The sequence below is a fragment of the Stenella coeruleoalba genome (assembly GCF_951394435.1).
Source record: "Stenella coeruleoalba genome assembly, chromosome: 14".
In the NCBI taxonomy this organism is placed as follows: Eukaryota; Metazoa; Chordata; class Mammalia; order Artiodactyla; family Delphinidae; genus Stenella; species Stenella coeruleoalba.
The window spans coordinates 77,644,209-77,666,874 of NC_137160.1; the positions used below are offsets into that span (position 1 = coordinate 77,644,209).

The 22,666-nt window shown below is 47.0% G+C and overlaps 1 protein-coding gene across 3 annotated transcripts in view; it reads left to right on the top strand.

Moving 5' to 3' along the window:
- RNFT2 (ring finger protein, transmembrane 2) overlaps positions 1-21,604 on the top strand; it is a 62,706-nt gene extending 41,102 nt beyond the window's left edge. For 2 of the 3 annotated variants that reach the window (XM_079943020.1, XM_079943022.1), the window contains 4 exons: positions 10,630-10,779; positions 12,102-12,167; positions 12,304-12,405; positions 18,376-21,604. In XM_079943020.1, coding sequence (XP_079799146.1) covers positions 10,630-10,779; positions 12,102-12,167; positions 12,304-12,405; positions 18,376-18,510 — 453 coding nt within the window. In that variant the 3' untranslated portion in view covers positions 18,511-21,604. The remainder of the gene's footprint in view (positions 1-10,629; positions 10,780-12,101; positions 12,168-12,303; positions 12,406-18,375) is intronic. The other variant, XM_079943021.1, reaches the window with a different exon arrangement.
- The last annotated feature ends 1,062 nt before the right edge of the window (positions 21,605-22,666 follow it).

Sequence of the window (22,666 nt, forward strand, 5' to 3'; positions counted from 1 at the left end):
CCAAATCCTTTGTATTAGTTAGAATTGGGATAAGCCAGTAACAGCAAAAATAATAATAGCTTAAATTTAAGAAGGGTTTATTTCTTCCCATGTAAAGTCCAAAGGTAAGCAGTCCAAACCTGGTAGTGTGACACCTTCCAGGTTACTACTTCACCAATCCTAGGGTGTGGGACTCCTCCTCATAGTCCAAGATGGCAGCTAGAGCACTAGCCATCACATCTAAGTTCCAGATAGCAGGAAGGAGGACAGGGGGAAGAATAAGGTGAAAGTTTCTCTGAAGTTTTCACATGACACTTCTACTATAGCTTAGTGCCACTGAAGTGCCACTAGAATGGCACCTGGTTGCAAGAGAAGCTGGGAGATGTAGTCTTTGTTTAAGATATCGTCCAGCTAAAATATTGAGGACTCTAGTGCTAAGGAAGAAGGAGAGAAAGAATGTAAGCTGTCAGCAACTGGGGACACACCCTGACTAAGCATAGGGGAAAGATGGTGAACAGGATATGGTTCTCTGCATTCATGAAGCTCACAGCCTATCAAAGAAATAGATAATAATAATAATATAAAATAGATAACCAACAAGGACCTACTGAGTAGCACAGGAACACTGCTTGATATTCTGTAATAACCTAAATGGGAAAAGAATTTGAAAAAGATAGATACATATATATGTATAACTGAATCACTTTACTATACACCTGAAACTATACACCTGAAACTAACACAACATTGTTAATCAACTATGCTTCAACACAAAATAAAAATTTTAAAAAATAAAAATAAATTTTTAAAAATAAAATGCTTTCGGGCTTCCCTGGTGGCGCAGTGGTTGAGAGTCCGCCTGCCGATGTAGGGGACACGGGTTCGTGCCCCGGTCCGGGAATGATCCCACATGCCGCGGAGCAGCTAGGCTCGTGAGCCGTGGCTGCTGAGCCTGCGTGTCCGGAGCCTGTGCTCCGCAACGGCATAGGCCACAACAGTGAGAGGCCCGCGTACCACAAAAAAAGAAAAAAAAATGCTTTCTTAAAAAAAATAATAATAGTCAAAATTATTGAATACTTACTCTATTCCACATGCTTCTCAGGGATTCGCAAACATTTTAGACTTAGGGCCTCTTTACACTTTTAGAAAGTATTGAAGACCCTAAAGAACTTGCTTACGTGGGTTATTGCTATGACCCTTGTAACCATAATAGAAATTAAAATCAATTCACCACAATTGAAATTAAAACCAAGAACTTTTTACAGTACTCACTAATTAACTTAAAATAATAATCAACCCATTATGTGTTAAAATAAATAACATTTTAAAGAGACATAACTTTTTTAATTAATGAGAAAAGGGACTTGTTTTTACATTTTTATAAATTAATATCTGGCTTGATAGAAGATACTTGCCTTCTCATTTGTTGCAAATCATGTCATATAGCCTCAGGAAAAACTCAACTGTCTACTTGGTAGAGAATAAAAATGTCAGTTAATGTCTGAGAATTATGATGAAAATAGTTTTGACTTCACAGACCTTCTGGAAGGGTTTTGGGGACCCTCAGGGTCCTGGACCACACTTGGAGAAATGCTGATTTAGTTGGATGCTTACAGTATCCCTATGTAGTAGTCACGATCAAGGTGACGAATTTTCCCCAGAATGTGGCACATGCATGGAGCCTCCACAGTGCCCTATGGCTCCACTGTAGACGGCCAGGTCGAGAGGGCTTGGTAAGTAGTTTAGCCTTTGTCCTGGGGGTAGTGGGGAGCCAGGGAGGGTTATAAGCAGGGGTCCGCAATGATCAGATTTGTATTCTTCAAAGAACATTCTAGAAAGAAGCAGAGGTATCGCTCTCCTCGTGGCAGTGCGGCTGGCTTTTTGGCACAGGGTCTTGGAGTGCTAACCCAACAAGCCAGCCTTAAGAAGCACTGGCAAACATCACCAGCCATCCACACATCAGACCCACCCAAGAGACTTGCCTTATGGGACAGTCAGCACCCAGGATGGCTATGACTTATCTCTCCTTAGCCCTTAGTCCAAAATGAGCTTCCTTTAACAGGCAGCAAGTAGTAGTGATAATAATAATAGCCAACATTTAATAGTATGGTATGTCACACCTTTTTTTTTCCTCCTTTTATTTATTATTTATTTATTTATTCTTTAACATCTTTATTGGAGTATAATTGCTTTACATTGTTGTGTTAGTTTCTGCTGTATAACAAAGTGAATCAGCTATATGTATACATATATCCCCATATCCCCTCCCTATTGCATCTCCCTCCCACCCTCCTTATCCCACCCCTCTAGGTGGTCACAAAGCACTGATCTGGTCTCCCTGTGCTGTCCGGCCCCTTCCCACCAGCTATCTGTTTTACATTTGGTAGCGTATATATGTCAATGCCACTCTCATTTCGTCCCAGCTTACCCTTCCCCCTCCCCCATCCTCAAGTCCATTCTCTACGTCTGCGTCTTTATTCCTGTCCTGCCCCTAGGTTCTTCAGAACCATTTTTTTTGTTTTGTTTTGTTTTTTTAGATTCCATATATATGTGTTAGCATACGGTATTTGTTTTTCTCTTTCTGACTTATTTCACTCTGTATGACAGACTCTAGATCCATCCACCTCACTACAAATAACTCAATTTCGTTTCTTTTTATGGCTGAGTAATATTCCATTGTATATATGTGCCACATCTTCTTTATCCATTCATCTATCGACAGACACTTAGGTTGCTTCCATGTCCTGGCTATTGTAAATAGTGCTGCAATAAAAAAAAAATAGTGCTGCAATGAACATTGTCACACCTTGTTTTAAGATCTTTACACGTTATTTCTCTGATGAGAGAGGATTTATAAAGTGGCCTCTGGAACCAGCCTGCCTGGATTCAAATTCTGTCTCTGCCACCTACCAGCTGTGTGACTTTGAGCAAGTGACTTAACCTCCCTGTGCCTCAGTTTACTCTTCTGTAAAATGGGGATGATGATAGCTCCTATCTCATAGGTTTTTGTGAGGGTTAAATTAATACAAAGTGCTTAGAACAGCACTTGGCAAGTAATAAGCCTTCAGTGTATGTATTTGCTGTTATTAACATCAAAACTCTTTGAGGGACATACTATTATTACCTGAAGTCTATAGATGAAGACACTGAGGCCCACTTATTCACTCGGCTGAGCACCCTGTTTGGTGCCAAGCACTCCTCTAGATTCTGCAAACAGAAATGGTAATGCCAAAAAGACACAGAGCCCCTGTATTTCAGGAGCATAACAAAGAAATATAGTCCATGTTAGGAGTGAGTGCAAAAAAGAAAAATGAAAGCTGAATACAGAGGATGGGGAGGATGGGGGGAAGTAGGAAGTGCAGGGGTGCTATGTTATGTACATTGTTCAGTGATCCTTCCTGATGAGATGACATGCGTGCCAAGACCCAAGGGAAGTGAGGGAGCCAGCTGGCAGACATCAGGAGGAAGAGTGCTCCAGGAAGAGGGAGGAGCAAGTGCAAAGACCCTGAGGTAGAACTGTGCTTGTTTTTTTGTTTGTTTTTTTTTTTTTGAGAATCAGGCACATCAGACATGTGGGCAGGGGGCAGATCTTATAGGATCTGGAAGATAGGGTGAGAGTTTCAGATGTCACTCTGAGGGAGATAGAAGACATTGGCAGGTTTGAGCCCTGGGATGATTTGTTCTGCCTTGTATTTTGAGAAGCTCATTTTGGATACCGTGTCAGGAATAAATCATAGGGGGACAACAACAGAAGTTGTTAGGGAGCTGTTTCCAGCAGAATTTGTAGATGAACTGGATGTTGGTTCTGAGAGAAAGGAGAGTCAAGAATGATTGCAGGGGTTTGGGAGAGACAGACAGACAGACAGACAGACATGGAAGGAGGGAGGATGCTCTCATGTCTCTTCTTATAAGGGCACTAATCCCATTCATGAGGGCTCCACCCTCATAACCTGATTACCTCCCAAAGGCCCCCTGGCCTAGGGTAATAAGCAGGGGTCCGCAATGATCAGATTTGTGTTCTTCAAAGAACATTCTAGAAAGAAGCACAGATATCGCTCTCCTCATGGCAGTGTGGCTGGCTTTTTGGCACAGGATCTTGGAGTGCTGACCCAACAAGCCAGCCTTAAGAAGCACTGGCAAACATCACCATCACCTCCTTAGATGAGTACTTTAGTTCATTTTTCTCTTTTTTTCTTTCTTTTGGCTTAAAACAGCCACCATTTTATTATTTCCCATGATTCTGTGGGTCAGGAGTTCAGCCAGGGTACACTGGGGACAGCTGTGATGTGATGTCCACTGAGGCTGGACCATCCACAATGACTTTTCTACTCACAGGTCTAATGCCTCAGCTGACATGGGTGGGAAGACTGCTCAGGTCCTATATCTGGGGCCTCGGTTCTCCCTGTTGGCTGGGTTCCTTGCTTCTCCCCTGTGTAGTGTTGCTCAGAACCTCTCCCTCTGCACCTGGCCTCTGCACGTGGTCTCCCCTTGTCCCTTGGGTTTCTCACAACGTGAGAAAGGAGGAAGGAAGGGGAGGAAGGGCAAGCAAGAGGGAGGCAGTGACAGCTGCCAGGTCTCATGCAGCCTGGGCCTGGGAGTCCCAGATAGCACCTCTGCCTCATTCTCGTTCATTCCTTAGTTCTTTTGAACCTGAGGTGTCCTGTCTCTAAAAGAACGTGAGTGACAGTAATAATGCCCACATCCCCAGATCATCATGAGGTTCTTTACTAGCTCTTATCATGCACTGGGCGCTTCCTGGGTACCTATGTTTTAGGTGCATTTGCTCACTCAATCCTCACAATCACCTTGGCCTGTTGGAGCAAGTTTGCATGGGCTTGTGAAAGCCAATGGTTACATTTTCAGGAAATTTGCAAGCAGTCGTTAAAACCCTAGGAAGCTTGAAATTGGCCCTGTGGGAGTACTTAGACCACAGAAATTGGAAGCACACCTATCAGGGCCATTTTTTTTTTGGTTGTTTTCTGGAGAACTGATTTGCCAGCACACCACTGTGTGTGTGTGTGTGTGTGTGTGTGTGTGTGTCTCTGTTTGTGTGTGTCTGTGTGTATGTGTTTTCAGCCCCATTTACAGATGAGGAAACTGAGGCTCTGAGAAGTTAAATTGTTGTCCAAAATCAACCAATTTAGTAGGTAGCGGATTTGACTTTGGAGGCCCAATTCCCATGCCCTTAACTGCTGTGCTGTCCTACTTCTGTAGGTGAGAAAATGTGTGTGAAAGAGATTTATAAACAGGTAAAGCCGTATAAATATTCATCATTAATTTTGATGCAGAAAAAAACTTTTATCCCTGTTTATCCATTCTTTATACCTTTGTACATTTACGCTGCTAACAGCTCTGATTATGTCTCCCTCCCCTTCCTCTTCATCCCCACGATCCTTCACATCACCTTTCCCAGGTAGGTGCGTTCTTCGAAAGTCTCCTAACCTGTTCCTTTCTTCGGCTTTCAGCATCCTGCTCGCCATCATTTCCCACTCCCTTCCAGTCAGCCCTCTGTCGTTTCCTTGCTTCCCACTTCACTTTTGGTCCCTCCCCCATCCTCACAGTAAAAGTCAGAACAGAACCTGCCTTCCCCTCCTTGACTGCTCCCAACCCCCTTTATCAGAATCCCAGCAGCGAGCTCTCTGTGCCTATGTTCTGCAGCAGTTGCTACTGTTCCCCTTTTACGCGTGGCAGGGAGGGCAGACCGGTCATAATCTGATCGCTTTCCTTGTTGTCTGACACCCCGGAGAAACCACATGTTCCGTTCGGTGGTCGTCAGAAATAACCTGCTTAAGCAACCTGGAATTATAAAACTGCTTAATTAGAGAGAGATGGTTTCACTGGGATATGCCCGGTTTTCCCCGGTGGTTTTACCTCCTCTCCAAGCGGCCGGCCCCCCAGCAGCTAATTGCTGCCTTTAGACCTCTCTCCCTTTATTTTATCTTCTGTGACATCAGGGCTTGCCTATGAAGAGAAGTACTCTCTTCCATGTTCCAACTCTCCTTCTCCATCAGCAAACTCTAGATGTTGACCCGAGTAATAAGGGTGGAAAATCTTACGCTTCTGAGGTCTCTAGCTCTTAAATAAGCACCTGCTGTGTGCTGCGTGCTGGGAATATGACCAGGAACCAAATTATCTTCATGCTAATGGGGCTTACGGTCCAGTGGGAGAGAGAGATACTGAAGTACTTTTTTTAATATTGTGAGAAGTGCTCTAAGGTGATTTAAAGGGTGTAACAGGAGCCCTTAATTTAATTAAGGAGTTGGGGAAGGCTTCTTATAGGAGGTGACAGTTAGCTGAGACCCAGAAGATGAACAGGTGTTAGCTCGGCAAAGAGTAGGGGACTACTAGTCCATCTACAGAGGAAGAGCTTGGTCTACATAGCAGAGCACCTGAAAGAAGGGCCAAGAAGCTGGTCCCTGAGCCTTCTCTGAAATTCTGGGGATGTATTGGAGTCCCCATCATGACTTGACTTATCTAGGTTCTGATGTTATAGACCAGGGGTTGTTAAACCGCAAGCTGCAGATCAAATATGCCTCGCAGCATCTGTGTTTGTAAGTAAAGTTTTATTGGAACACAGCCATGCCTATATGTTTCCCTACTGTCGATAGCTGAGGGGAATGGTGGTGACAGAGGCTGTATGACCTCAAAGCCAAAGTATTCACTATCTGGCCCTTTGCAGAAGATTGCTGACCTCTGTTCCAGACCCACGTGTTAGGTGAGTGGGAAGCTTGGGGTCTGGACCAGGAGACCAGCCTGCAGCTAGTGGAGCCTGAGAACTGGGGGATCCAAAGACAGTGACCAAGGATCAGTAATAGCAAGGTGGTTGGCAACAGGATCTGACTCCAGCCTGTCTGGTTCCCGAGCTACACTCTTAACCACCAAGCCAGGCTGGTTGTGCAAGATTAGCCTGAGAGGGGACAGCAGGGTCTGTCTCCAGAGTCAACCAGATGCCAGCATGCAGGGGTTTCAAGAGACACAGGGACATAGGACCTTTCATGAGGTGGTCATGGCCTCAACCACCATGAGGCCAGGAGGACAAAGCAGGAGGCTGCCCAGCAAGATGGCCAAAGATTGACCATCCTTTCCATCACCTCTGGGCTGCTGGAATACCTTTCTTTCCTCATCCTGCCCATATTACTTCACTGCCCTTGTTCCACTTATCCATTGAAATAGTGCTCCTCAAACTTGAACGTGCACACACATCACCTGGGAACCTTGTTAAATTGCAGATTCTGATTCAGCAGGTCTCGGGTGACATTCCAGTTCTGCAAGGTCAGCTACTGGGGTGAGTGGATGACTGGATGCCTTTCCTTGGTCCTTAGAAGATGTGGATACATCTGCCTCAATGAGTCCTCTTCCAAGCGACCTGTGCTCAGCCCATCAAGACAGAATATAATGGGGTAGATATAAAGTCTCTGTCCACATTCTGTACATCATCCATTTGATGGATACACAACACTTTTTTTTGTTTTATAAATTTATTTATTTGGGTTTTTTTTTTTTTTTTGGCTGCGTTTGGTCTTCGTTGCTGCACGTGGGCTCTCTCCAGTTGTGGCGAGTGGGGGCTACTCTTCACTGCGGTGCGCAGGCTGCTCATTGCGGCGGCCTCTCCTGCTGCGGAGCACGGGCTCCAGGCACGCAGGCCTCAGTAGCTGTGGCACGTGGGCTCAGTAGTTGTGGCTTGCGGGCTCTTGAGCGCAGGCTCAGTAGTTGTGGCGCACGGGCCCAATTGCTCCATGGCATGTGGGACCTTCCTGGGCCAGGGCTCGAACCCGCGTCCCCTGCATTGGCAGGCAGACTCCCAATCACTGCGCCACCAGGGAAGCCCCACAATGCATTTTTATAACTTTTTTCTCCCTCTAGTTTAAGCACTATGCTCAGCACAAAAAAAAAAAAAAAAAAAAAAGGAAAAGGCAGAAAACCACAACGAAAACGAGTAGTCTCTGCATTCTGTATCTTTTCCACTTGGAACTATAATATGAGCACTTCCCTGAATTAATAGATATCCTTCACCAGGATGATTTCTTTTCTAACTTTTTCTTTTGAAATAATTTTAGACTTAGAGAAAAGTTGCAAAAATAATACAGAGAGTTCCCATATATCCATCACCCAGCTTCCCCTAATATTAACATCTAATATAACCATAGTGCAATTAGCAAAGCCAGGAAATTCACATTGGTACCGTTATTATTAACTAAACTACAGACCTTATCACATTTTGCCAGTTGTTCCACAAATGTCTTTTTCCTGGTCTAGGATCGAATCTAAGATCCCACATTGCATTTATTTGTCATGTCTCCTTAGTCCTCTCTAATGTAACAATTCCTTGGTCTTTTCTTTGTCTTTCATGACCTTCACACTTTTGAAGAATGCTGGGCAGTTATTTTGTAGAATGTTCCTTAGTTTGGCTTTGTCTCGTTTTTTATGATTCAATTGAGCTTGTAAGTTTTTGACCAGAATACACAGGATGATGCTGTATTTTTCTCAGGGCATCTTATCAGGGGTTTAGGCTTCAATATGACTTATTACTGGGGATGTTAACCTTGATCACTTGGTTAAGGCAGTATGTAGTGGATCTCTTCACTGCAAAGTCACTCCTTTTCAGGATGATATTTGATTGGCTGTATGGCTTTGCATTATCGATCCCTACCATAACCAGACCCTCTTTTTGCACATTTAGTTGTTACGTGTTTTTGTTTGTACTGTTTCAAAGAATGCTGCAGTGGCCATTCCTACTGGCATATCTATTAGCACATATCCCTGATTGTTAGGATGAATTCCTAGAAGTAGAATTGCCGGAGCCAAGATTATTCACATCTTTAAGGCTGTGTATGCTTGGGGCGGTACTATTTGTTTCTATGTTTGTTTATTTGTTTCAATCAACTTTATTGAGGTGTATAACATTGTATATCTGTACAAGAAAATGCATAGATTTGAAGCACACGTTTCAGTGAGTTTTGGCAAATGTATACCTACGTGTAACCACCACCCCCATCACTATATAAAATACAAAATTTACATATACAATCTACAGTTTCTTTCATCCCCCAAAATTCCTTGACGCCCCCTTGCAGTCATTCCTCCCCCAGCTCACCCCAGGCAACCACTGATCTTATTTCCATCAGTGCAGTTTATTTTTTTTAACTTTATTTTTTATTTTTGGCTGCGTTAGATCTTCGTTGCTGCACGCGGGCTTTCTCTAGTTGGGGCGAGCGGGGGCTACTCTTCGTTGCGGTGCGCAGGTTTCTCATTGCTGTGGCTTCTCTTGTTGTGGAGCACGGGCTCTAGGCGCACGGGCTTCAGTAGTTGTGGCACGCAGGCCCAGTAGTTGTGGCTCGTGGGCTCTAGAGCGCAGGCTCAGTAGTTGTGGCACACAGCTTAGTTGCTCCATGGCATGTGGGACCGTCCCGGGCCAGGGCTCGAACGCGTGTCCCCTGCATTAGCAGGCAGATTCTTAACCACTGCACCACCAGGGAAGTCTTCAGTGCAGTTTTATGTTACCTATTCTAGACCTTCACATTAATCAGAATTACCCATTATGTACTCTTTTGTATCTGTCTCCTTTGACAGGAGAGAATGTTTGAGATTCATTCATGTTGCTGTGTATTGCAAACATTTGTTCCCTTTTTATTGCTGAGTAATGTCCTATTATATAAATATACCACAATTTGTTTATCCATTCTTCCATTGATGGACATTTGGGCTGTTTCCAGTTTGAAGATATTATGAATAAAGCTGCTGTGAACGTTCGCCTGCAGATGGACATATGTTTTCTTTTCTCTCAGGTGCACACCTGGGAGTGGAATTACTGAGTCCTAAGCAGGTGTCTGTTTAACTTTATTAGACACGACAGGGTGGGTTATTTTCTTGTCCATTTTATAGCACAGGCCCCAGAAAGCTTGAGGGACTTGAATAAAAGCCAAAAGAGGAAGAGAAAGAGAACGCTAGATGCTTTTCCTGTTTATTTCCTTTAACCTTCAGAGCCACCCTAGAAGGTAGCAGCTGTGATTCCCATTCTGTAGATGAGCACAGTGAGGCTCACGAACGTTCAGCAAGATAAGGTGCTGAGTCCCCCAGCTCTGAGAACCCAAGTCCACGTTCTTTCACCAGATATGATCCTGCCTCCTTGGAGACAGTAGGTGGGGCAGCTGGGAACGAGAACACGTCTACCCCCCTCTCCTCTTCTCTGCCTGTCCTTCCTGCATCCTGTGGTCCGCCCTGCCCACGCCGCTGAGGGCAGTCGCCCTCGATGCCTGGGTCAGCCCCCTAGAGATGACAGTGATCCGAGTGCAGGGCCAGGGACTGTGCCCCCATGATTGGCTTTGAGCCCCCAAAGCCACAGCAGGCACCAGGGAGTGACCCACACTCCAACCCTCGGCCAAAGGTGTCCAGTTTCTCCCTCCCTGAGACGCGATCCCCAGAGTGTTGATCTACTGGGCTGGTGGGCAGCGGGCGAGGGCAGCGGGCAGGGGCCGTGTCTCCCCGGCCACATTGCAGGCCCATTAGAAGCAGGCCTGAGTGCTTTACAAAGCTGATTAATGGGCTGCCTGTGACCTGGAATGTCATTACTCCCTGGGCTGGGGGGCCCCCCAGCTGGGTCCTTTGGGTCTTTACTGCTAATCATAATTGATGCTTTCTGTGTGGTTGCAGGGAAAGTTCTATCTGGTCATCGAGGAGTTGAGCCAGCTGTTCCGATCACTCGTTCCCATCCAGCTGTGGTATAAATACATCATGGGTGACGATGCCTCCAACAGCTACTTCCTCGGAGGGGTCCTGATCGTTCTCTACAGCCTCTGCAAGGTGAGGTGGCCTGGGGGAGGCTGGAGGGCTGGCCTGAGGAAGACCCATTCACTAGCTGGGCCTGGCAGCGAGGGCAAGTGGGGAGCCTGGAATAACACCCTCATCTCTTTGTTTCATTGAAAAATTAAATTCACACAACGCAAAATTAACCACTAACCATTTTACAGTGAACAATTCAGTGGCATTTAGCGGATTCTCAGTGTCGTGCCACTGCCTCCTCTGTCTAGTTCCAAGACACGTTCATCACCCCAAAGAGAAACCCTGTACCCGTGAAGCAGTCACTCCGCATTCCTCCGCCCATGCCTGGCCACCACTAGTCTTCTTTCTGAAGACCCTATGGATTTACCTGTTCTGGGCATTTCATATAAATGGAATCATTCACTATGTAACCTTTGGTGTCTGGCTTCTTTCACTTGGCGTCATTTCCGAGGTTCCTCCACGTCACAGCATATATCAGTACTTCACTCCTTTTTATGGTTACAGCCATCCTAATTTCTTGCCCATAAACCTCACCATATGCCATCATTTCATGTCGTCCTCTTCACAGCAACCCTTCAAAATACATACCATTATCACTCCTAGATTATGGGCGAGGGTACTGAGGCTCAGAGAGAAGTCACTTGCCCAGCATCACTCAGCTAGTGATCACAGAACAAGCGTCCAAGTCTGGAGCTCTCAACCCACCGGCAACACTGCTACAGAATTTGTTCTCTGTTCCTCTTAAATTGCATACCCTCAGCTCTGCAAATCAGTATGCAGTGCTTCTCTTTTCATCATTAGTACAAATCAGGTTTTCCTCCCTAACAACACACACATCCTCCTCTTTCTTTTCCCTTATCTATTTAAGGCTTTAGAGAATTCTGGAGGAATGCATGTGTTCCCTTTCCTTCCTCCAAGCAGGACTAGCCGGGCAACCCATGCACTGTCAACCACTGGGGCTTATTTTGCCTCTACTGATTCTGATCTGCTGGCAGTGGCTGACTGGAGTGCTGGACAGAGAAGAACGATTATGCCCTGACTCAGAAGAAGAGTGCTGTGATCAATTAGCAATGCCTGCCTGGGGCTTGGGAGGGGGAAAAGACAGTAGGCATGCCATATATTTGCTATCCTGGCCCCACTGGCAGGGGAGACTGCTGATGGAAGGCAGCAAGACAAAAGCCAAGCAAAACTGATGGGAATGAGGAGTTTCAGATGGGAGGATGTGCCCTGAAAATGTCTGGAGTCACAGATGAGGAGGGTCCATGGTGGTTGTTCAGGAATGGTGAGAGAGATCCCGAACAATCCTTGGATACTTTTCAGCCATCACCTCGCTCTCCTTTCAGTCTTTCGACATTTGTGGCCGCGTGGGTGGAGTTAGGAAAGCCCTGAAGCTTCTCTGCACCTCTCAGGTGAGTTGGCTTCCAATGGTCCTGACCGAGGTCACAGGAGCCAGGAGCCGGAAACAGACCTTGCTGTGCTTCTGAGGGTGTCTCTCCAGCGAGGGACCACAGCTGTGTCTGTGTCTCTCTCCCTTCCATCAAACAGAATTATGGAGTCCGGGCCACTGGGCAGCAGTGCACAGAAGCTGGTGATATCTGTGCTATCTGCCAGGCTGAGTTCCGAGAGCCTCTGATCCTTATGTGCCAGGTGAGCAGGGCTGGGCGGGGCTGTTGGAGACGGAGGTTGGGGGACCGCAGGGCCCTGCCCCATGCAGAAGTCCCAAGTGCCTGCATGGGACGCTTGACCAAAACCAAATGACCAAACCTTGGGGCTCTGGGATGGGTCTTTGGGAACAGTGTAGTCAAGCCTGGAGTCCCTCAGACCCAAGGTCAAATCTCAGTTCTGCTTTTTACTAGCTGGCTGCCCTTGGGCAGGTTTACTTCACCTCTCTGAGCTTTGATTTCAGTGGTAAAACGTAGAAAATGAACATTTCAGTAGGGTATAGCGTCAGAATAGCCTGAGTTTGAATCTCAGCAGCAGTGTGGACCCCGAGTGGCTCAGTCCATCTCCCTGAGCCTTGGTCGTTTTCATTTATAAAATGGGTATCATAATAATGCCTACTTTATAGAGTTATTATTATCATTAAATGAGATCATCTCTGGAAAGAGCTAAATTTTAATTATTCAGCCCTAAAACTTACGATTATTACAGTTATTAGTATCATTATAATTATTATTACCGTTTGTTTTCATTATTAGTTGTGGGTCACCAACCCATAGTAGTCAGTACTGGTCAGTTACCTTTAACTGCCTAAATGTATCCCTTTGCCTCCTCCCTGCTCTCCCCCTCCCCCTCCTCCCCACATAAGGGGCTAAGATGTCAATTCAGCAAATGTGTATGAGTCAAAGCATCCTATCAGATACCGGGGAGGGGAGGCAGGCAGAGGGCACATAGACCCTGTCCCCTTCTCTAGAACACACGGTCTCCTTGGGGAAACAGACGCATACATAAATAACTATGAAACAAGGCAGGCAGTGATAAGTGCTGTGTAAGAGAGAGTCATGCAGTGTCCCAGGGGACCAGGCCAGAGAGCGACGAGTTGGAGGCTGAGAAGACTTCGGGGGAGGCGTAGCCTGCAGACTAGAAGGAATGGGAGAGCATAGGGCTCCCCCACACCTTCCAGGGGTAGGAGGACAGGAGGTGGGGTCCTCTTTCGGCATCAGCAGAATTTTTTTGGTTTTGCTGTTTGGGGGTGTTTAGGAGGTTCGTTTTTAATGTTTAACTGTACTTATTTTTAAATTGAGAGTAAATTTGTTTGACTCAAAAATTCAAAAAGGAGATGAAGAAGTCATGATGACTAAATGCAGTGTGGGACCTGTAACAGAGAGAACAGGAGAGAAAAACTAGCCTCATGAAATCTGAAGAAAGTCTGGAGTTTAGTCCATGGTCATGCATCTATGTGGATTTCTTAGCTTTGACAAATGTACCACGGTGATGCAAGAGGATAATACTAGGGGATACTGACACTGGGTGAGGGGTCATACAAGAATTGTCTGTACTACCTTTGCAACTTTTCTGTAAGTCTAAAATTATTCCGAAATGAAAAGTTCATTAAAAAAATATTTCAAAGATACAAAAAGGGAAGTGGTGACAGGGTTCCTACCCTTATCCCCAGCTCCCTAGGCCCCTAAATACCCACATGGGCAACTGGGAAAGTTTCCTTTATATCTTCCCAGAGATGCTTTGCAGAATTTAAATATATAGACACACACATATACACAAACATATCTTTTCCAAAAAGACATAAGTTGTGGCACATGCTACCCAAGCTGCATTCTGCATCTTTTCTTTTTGACTTGAAACTCTGCCTGAAGAGATTGTTCCTTATTTGTGTAACATCCTATTTTATGGATAGACCATAATTTGCTTAACCATTCTCCTATTGAGGGGCATTTAGCAGTTCATAATCTTTTGTTATGACAAGTATGGCTGTTATGAGAGATCAGGAATAGGGAGATCTATAGCACCTACCTGGACTCATCGTGTTGATGAAATGAGTTAATTCAGGTGAAGCATTTAGAACCATGCCTGGTGCGTGGTCAGGGTTCCACAAATATTGGCTCTCATTGGCACGTATACCATTTCACATGTGTGCAAGCTCTTAGTAGGATAGATTCCTAGTGGTGGAATTACTGGGTCAGAGGGTATGCAGTTCTGACAGATGTTGCTAAATCGCCCTCCATAAAGAGTGTATCCGTTTGCAACCCCAGTGTGGAGCATGACGCACCCTCTTGGCTCTCCTCCCTCACCAACATACCGTGTTATGAAGGCTTTTTTGAGCGTCGCCAATCTGACAGGTGACAAACACTATCTTGGTGCAGTTTTCATTTGCATTTGCCTAATTATGAGAGCAGACGAGCATCTTCTCATATGCTTCAGAGCATCTGTATTTCCTTTTTGGTAGCAGCAATTCTTTGAACAGGATGTCAAGGTGAAAGCTTTTCTTCTTCCTTGCTGGCAGTCTCTCCAAGCCTTAGTCTGTTTGCCTCTCTCCCGTTCTTCTCCCGGTACCACTACGTCTTCCCACAGCTGGATTAGAATTAGTGGGTGGGGTTGGACAAGACATCGTCACCCCAGATCCAGGGGCAGGGGCCACATCCAGTGGTGGTTGAAGCCCACATACGTGGCCAGGCCTAGCACACGTCTCAGTCTTCCTCTGCTGCTGTGAGCCGGGCTTAGAAGGGCACTTCCACAGGTGAAAGGACCTTGTTAATTCCTAAATGCCCTGAACGAATGAACAAATGAATGAATGAGTCAGTAATGAGCCTTTACATCCTCAATAAAGGCTTCTCTGATTCTGTTTCCCCGGTCTCGTCAGTGCCCCCAGCTACATGTCCTTGCAGATCCTGTGTTTTTCCTTCATAGCACTTATCTCAGTTGTCAGCTAGATGATTAATTGGGCAACTGGTTGTGTAAGGTCTGTCTCCTCTTTGCCAAATTATAAGCCACTTGAGAGTGGTGACCATGTCTGTCTTTCTTAGTAGTGGAATCACAGTACTGACTCAGTGAACATTGGATGGATGGATGGATGGACGGATGGGTGGATGGATGGTTGGATGGATGGGATAGAGGAGATGGATGGGTGGTTGGGATGGAGATGGATGGTAGCCAAGTGGAGGGGTGTGTGGGTGAGTGCAAAGGTGGGTGGATAAAGATAAATGTGTGGGTGACTGGGTGGATGGGCAAATGGCTTGACAGATGGGTGGGTGAATAGATGGGTAGATGGGGGAATGGATGGGTGGATGAATGGATAGTTGGATTGATGAGTAGAAGGGCAGAGGCATGCATGGATAGATGAAGAGCCCACTGGGCTAAAGGAACGTCCTATCTCGCCTTCAAAGGGCCATCAAATTAAGCTCAGTGGGTCACTCACACCCACCACCTACCACCGCCTCCCAGAGCTGGGGCCTGAGAAGCAGATTGTCTGTTGGAGCTAGTCAGGCAGACACGGAGCATGTCCAGAGGTTAGAACTCTCCGCTCAGACGGAGCACACTCGCCTGATCGGTCACTCCACGATATTTATGGCATGCCTCCTGCCAGCCTACGGGGGGGTCAGGGAAAGGGCATTTTGAACACGAAGTCAGAAATCTGCCGTATTTAAAGCCCTCCTTGCCAAAGAGAAGGGTCAGAGTATGTTCCAGAACAAACTGCCCTCCGGTTCTTGGTCACTACCAGGAGTTTGGTTTCAGAGGGCTGGTGATGCAAAGGAAAGAGGGCAAGACTATAACGACCCCCGTTGATTTGTTCCTTACACGTGCCTCACACTTGATGCTTTGTGATGGGCTTTACCTGTTTGCGTCCTTACAGATACCGTGTGGGGGAAATAGTAGCCCTGTTTTACAGAGAAGGAGACAGGCTCAGCGAGCCTGCTCTTAATCTTTGAGCAAGACGTGGGGAGTCTGGATAGAACTTGGGATCAGGGTGGGGTAGCCTGTCCCACCCTAGGGACACCTCTCCCAACTCCGTGCTCCAGGAGACACAGCCAGGGAGCTGTTAACAGTCCAGCACCACCTGCATTCTCCACTGACCACAAACCCACCCAGCTTGGAAGGACCCCTCCTCCCCTTCCCTCTGTAGGGTCTTATTCCTTTCTCCAAATGCTAGAGGCAGTCCTGGGTCATGAACTCCTCCAGCCCAGCCCCTGGGCGGTCCTGTGTTCTTTGAATCTCTTAATTTGGCACCAGATTTGGTCCTGCCTGATTATCTGAGAAGGGAACTGTGAGCTCCTGGAGGCCAGGGACCAGGTCTTCATCCTCCTAGAATCTCAAGAATCTCCCACCTAACCTGCCTGGAAAGGCATTGTCAGAACCCCTGCTCTGTGCAGGCTCAGGGCTGGGCAGCGGGAAGACAACAGCAGCAGTCACTGCCCTCCTGGGGCCCGCTGGGTCTGCTGACCCCTGGGTCCTGCCCTTCAGCCCATGGTGAGAATTTGGGCATGGACATCCAGACTCTGTGTGCCCTGCTCACCTCCTCTCCCACACTCCCCTACACCCACCTCACTGTAGCCACATTGGCCATCCTTGGGAGCTTTGCACATCTGTTCCCTTCAGCCTGGAATGCTGTAGCCCCCACCCCCTCTCGTCACCTAGGTAACTCCCGGACATCCTTCAGGCTTCAACACAAGTGTCACCACCTCCAAGAAGCCTTCCTCGACTACCCCCTAGATCAGACTAGTCCCCCTGTAACATACTCCTGTAGCATCATGGAGCACTTCTTTAGAACACTTTCTACAATTAGGCACCTACTGCATACTGTGCCAGAATGGGTTTATAAGAAGCTTACAGTCTGCCATGGAGAGACAGATAATAAACAATAAACAGATATAATGTAATAATAACTATTACTGTATAGTAGCCAAGCCAACACTTACAGAAAACTTATTATTTGCCAGGCATTCATTGGTCTAAGTGCCTTTTTTTAAAAAACATATTTTTGGATTTTTATATTATCAATTTTATTTTAAAAAATCTCAAACCTACAGAAAAGTTGAAGGATAGTAGAATGAACAACGTTTTATCCTTTATCTAGATTCACTAATCGTGAACGTTTTACCACATTGCCTTTTCTTAGTATAGATTTTTCCCCCTAAACCTGTTGAGAATAAGTGGCTGACATTTTGATTCTATCATCCCTAAATATTTCAGCAGACATTTCCCAAGAACAAGGACATTCTCTCCCATAGCCACAATTCTACTATCACAGTATCAAATTTTTAATTGATGTAAAATACTAATATTCAAATTTCTCTAATCGTCTTCAACATCCTTCATAGCTAGGGTTTTTCCCCACATCCAGGATCCAATCAAGAATCATATAGTGCATTTGATTATCGTGTGAAAGTACTTTAATGTTAGTTAATCTTCCTGTGAGGGCAGTAGTAGTATCCCCATTTTACAGGTGAGGAAAAAGAGGCACAGGGAGGTTAAATCACTTGTCCAAGTTATGTAGCCAGAGGGTAGTGGAACCCGTTAATGTTTCCAGCCTCCCCATGTTTCTCTTGACCCCTGTGGTCTGTTCTCAACCCAGCTGCCAAAGGGATCTTTTCAAAATACAAATCATATCAAGTCAGCCCTCTACTCAAAACCCTGCCATGACTCCCTGCTTCTCTCAGAATAAAAGCCAAAGCCCGCCCAAGGCCCTACACAACTCTCTGACCTCATCCCGCCCTCTACCCCCAGGCTCAGCCCCACTCTCCTTGCCGTTCCTCGGGCACACCAGGCACACTCCTGCCTCGGGGCCTTTGCACGTGCTATTCCCTCTGCCTGGAGCACTCTTTCCCCAGATATCACCAGGGCTCACTCCTCACCCTCCTTCAAGTTTTCCCTAAATATCAGTATCTCAGGAACATCCTTCCAGGCCACCCCATTCACCATCACAGGCGTCCCAAGCCCTCTTATCCCCCCTTCCCTGCTTTTCCATCTGAGCACTTACCACTGGCAAACTCTGCCTCTTAGAGATTCCTCTTGCTATTTGTCTCCCCAGCTAGAATACAAGTTCCGTGAGGGCAGGAATTGTCTGTTTTGCTCGCTACTGGCTTCCAGCTCCTAGGACCGAGACGGGCACAGGGTGGATGCTTGGGAAAGTGACCCCAATGGTCCTGATTGCTGTCCCCGCAGCACGTGTTCTGTGAGGAGTGCCTCTGCCTCTGGCTGGACCGTGAGCGCACCTGCCCGCTCTGCCGCTCGGTTGCCGTGGATACCCTGCGCTGCTGGAAGGACGGGGCCACTTCGGCACACTTCCAGGTGTACTAGGGCTGAAGACTGCAGCATCGGTGCTCCCAGGCACACCAGGGAGATGACGGAGGGTCAGCGGTGTTGGGTCCAACGCCGGGGGCTTCCTGGGAAAAAGTCCTCAAGCACTGACTGTCCTCCTTCCTGCCTCTCTCCATCTCTTCCTCTAAAGCCAGGCCCCTGTCCCCTTCCCCACCTTCACCTTCTTCTCTTGCTCTGATCATGGTATGTGCATCCTACCCCTACACATGGGGACGCCTTCTCACTCAGACTCGGTCTCCACCTATGTAGGTCTCCCACTTCCCTCCAAGTCAAGGAACTGGTAATGGACCAAGTCCCACCTGTTGATTATTTTAACTCGTGGTGACCTAATACCTGATGCTGCAAACTAGAGAGAGGCCTGGAGATGCTGTCTCCCCCTAAATGGCCCAAGTCCGCAGATGAGAATCACTGTGAAGTATTTTCCAAATACAAATGCTGAGCCCCACCTTATACCTACAGTAACTACGTGTACCAGACACTTAGTGTGAGCTGGGCACAGCATTGAGCCTCCTGCCCGGACGACCCCCTGTAATCCTCACAAGAGCCCTATGGCGGAGGTACTGTTGTTTCCTTTGTTTCACAGATGAGAAAACTGAGGCATAGGGCTCCATGTGGAAACTTTCCCAGGGTCACCCAGTGAGCAATGATGGACCAAGTTTCCAGCCCGGGCCTGTCTGGCTTCAGAGCCTGACTCTTAACCACATGCTGACCCACTGCTCAGACACTTCAGGTGTGGGGCCTCCCAGACATGTTTCTTTAAAAGCACAAGAGGTGATTCTGACGCCCGTCAGTGGCTCAGGTGCATAGCACGTTCGATTTGGACTGCACTGAGAATGCTAATAGTGAACACTAGCTCCTGAAATCTAGTCGTGGTTGGGTCCATGGAAAGACTTGGTCCTTAAAACTGCTGTTTAGCTGGACTGTGGCGGGGATGCTCAATCGTGATTGGCTATCACGAAAGGCCATTTCTGGTGCAGATGCAGATGTCATGGGGTGTCCACTCCCATCTTTATTTCTCTCCTCCTCCTTTTGTCCTGTCCCTCACTTAAGACTCAGGCTTGTCAACAGCTCCTGTGGCCATTGCCTTCTCCCCTGGTAGCCTTCAGAGCAAAAGGCGTGATCCATGTTATGGATTTTTCCACAAGCCAGGGTGGTGGTATAGAGCACAGCAGTGATCAGTGTTTCTGGAATCTCTATACCAGAGCTACTAATTTCTGTAACACAAGTTCTCCACCCGTGAGACCCTCCCTGCCCTGAAATCTGGGAGGAGAAGGCACAGGTGATCCCTTAGAAGCCACTGGAATCTTGTGTGCCCTACCCGTCTCCCAACTCTATTCTCTCATTGTCAACCTCAGCACAACAGGCTAGCGCCAACGGCATTACAGAGAAAGCAATCTGTGTGGCTACTGAGCAGGTTAGCGAGGAAGCCCCAGGAGAAATGGTGGGAGCCTTGCTGCCACCGCACTCTCAGCCAGTATTCACATGCCCATCCTGTCCCCAAGAGATTCAGAGCATTCACCCCTGTGTGCTGTCAAGCCAGGACCTTTTCCTTTGCCTGACATCCCTGGCTATTTCCTGATACCCAGCAAGACATCCCTTCCAGGGCAGCGTGGCATCTTTCAAGCTCTGTTACTATGGCAATGGCCGCGATGTTACAATCCCACTTGCCTGGATAATCAGCTCGGAAGGGGAAGTGGAGGGAAATGGGGCCAGGCAGATTCGGCTGCTCTGTACCCCCTGCCTTGAGGAAGAACTGAAGGGAAGCAACAGGAGCTTCTGCAACTGGTTTTTATCAGAAAGATCGCCCTGCCTGCAGATGCCATCAAAGAAGCATGAGAAATTGCAGCTGGAGAAGACTTACTTATTAAAGTGGCAGCATGTGACAGAGCAGATAGATCGGTCTGTGGGGAGTCAGGCCTGGAATTCTGATTCCAGACTCTGCACGACTTTGAGAAGTCACTTCACCTCCCTGGAGCCATCTCCAGGGTGACAAAGCCTAGTGTATTGTCTACTGGAACCAGGGAAACTAACAATGTAGATTACTGGTGAATACCCCAACGGTTTTGTCAATTACACTCATGCCACCAAAAAAAACCTCTAACATTCCACAAATAATGAGCCATGTCCCTGACACTCTAAAGAGGGTCCCATGTGGGGAACATTCCGGGGGCAGGTGGGATGATTTCGTTTTGGATTTTATTTATTCATTCCCTCCCCTCTGGGGGGGGGAAGTCATGTCTGGAGGTTTTCTTTTGGGTGGGAGGATTTAACTTCTGCTTCAGGGAGGAACCGTGGCCAGGGCAGAGGTTTCCAAACATAAAGCAGCATGTTTTCCCTAGCACGAGCTTTTAGTAGAAGCAGCCAAGAGCCACCGTTGGAAAGGAAGAACAATGCCACCCTCTTTTACCTGTCTCGGCTCTGCAGCTCATCTGTTAGAAGCAGGATTAATCGACTGTCAGGTCGCAGAATCCTGTTCTTAATATCTCATGACTCACTGACTCAAGTTCCACGAAGTCTTTGTAAATGACCCTCCTAACGTAAAAGGTCTTGACCATAATAAATATGAGATGAAAAAAAGCAAGCTCTGGACCTGGATGTAATAGGTTCATTACCTTCCTTAGGGGAGTGTGTATTGGGAGACTTGCAGGCTGCCAAGACTTGGGGTTGGAAAGAGAAAATGTAAAAAGGGAGTCCTGGAATCTTTTAGTACTTTTGCTCTGGGCCAAACAGAGCTGCCTTCGGTGTTTTTAATGTCCCCTTAAGTTCCATTCTGCCAATAAATATGATCTGTCGTTGAAAGTTACATCCACGGTCTTGAGTCTCCGTTTGCCCCTTAAAGCCAGGTGGACCTGTTTTAGGACAAATTCGAAGACACACTTCATGCAGGGGGTGGTCATCTGATGGCAGGTTTTCCCCAAAGTAGATCCCGTTGAGTTGGCGCTTGATTTATTAAGGAAGTGCTCCCAGGAGAAACTAGTAAGGGAATGAGTGAAACAGAAGAGGGAGGGGATGAAGCCCAGCAAGAGGGCGACTCTCAGAGAAGTCCCAGCTCAGCTTGGTCCTGCCGGGAGTTCCGGAGCATCAGCTGCATCTCAGAGTTTGTCCCACCCTGAGGTTTCTGTGCTCCCGGCTGTGAGCCAATGTGGGGGGTGGGAGACCTCTCAGGCACTCCACTGAGGAGGCCCAGGCCTCTGAAGGTGTCGGGTGCCACAAAGCACACAAAGGTGCAGGATGGCACCCAGAACTGGTAGAAGGGATCTTGGGGTGGCAGCTACAGAGCCCACTGTGGCCATTAACTATAGGTTGATTGGACCCCAGGTGCATGGGCTGATTCAAGAAGGGTTTTCTCAGATGACGATGGATATTTAAAACGTAAACAGCATTAGGTGACAATTGGTGCCTCTCAGGGCAACGTTATGAAGCCAGACACAGAAGCATCATCAAGCAGAACTTTTTGGTTGAAATTATTTGTGAACCAAGCCAAATACAGCTTAAGTAAAAGAAGGACTTTATTTGGTTCATGTAACAGTATGGGCTTTAGGTACAGCTGGATTCAGGGGCTCCAGGGATGATAGTAGAATCATGTCTTTCCATCCCTCAAGTTTTTTTTTCTTTGAGATGGTGGTTTAGTCTTCAGGCAGTCGGATCCCACGTGGTGGGAAGAGAGCCTCCAGAGAGCTTATGTTCTACCAGCTTCACAACCCCAGCAAAGAGAGCCCCTGCTTCCCCAAAGCTCCAGCTGGAGTTTTGAGGTTGATTCTCATTAGTTTGCCCCCAAACCAATCACTTTAGCCTTGGGGACTCAGAGCACTGGACAAGCTTCGGTCGGCTGTTGAGCTCTGGACGTGGGAACAGAGGTGGGTGGGAAATGAAGTCCATCCCTCCAAGTCGCATGGACTGAGAGTGGGAAAGGGGTGGGTCCCCAAAGAAGAAAAAAGGATCTATTATCTAGAAAAACCACCTGTCCTCAACCTACCATTCTTAGGAATAAACTAGAACTTGGTCTCTTGGTACAACTCAGACCAGGTAAATGCAGGTGAAAGTACCCCACCCTGAGCGGCCCATTCACCCATAGTTGGAGACATCAGCCTGCAGGCTCACTTGCTTATCTGCGTCATGTCATGCATAAACGATG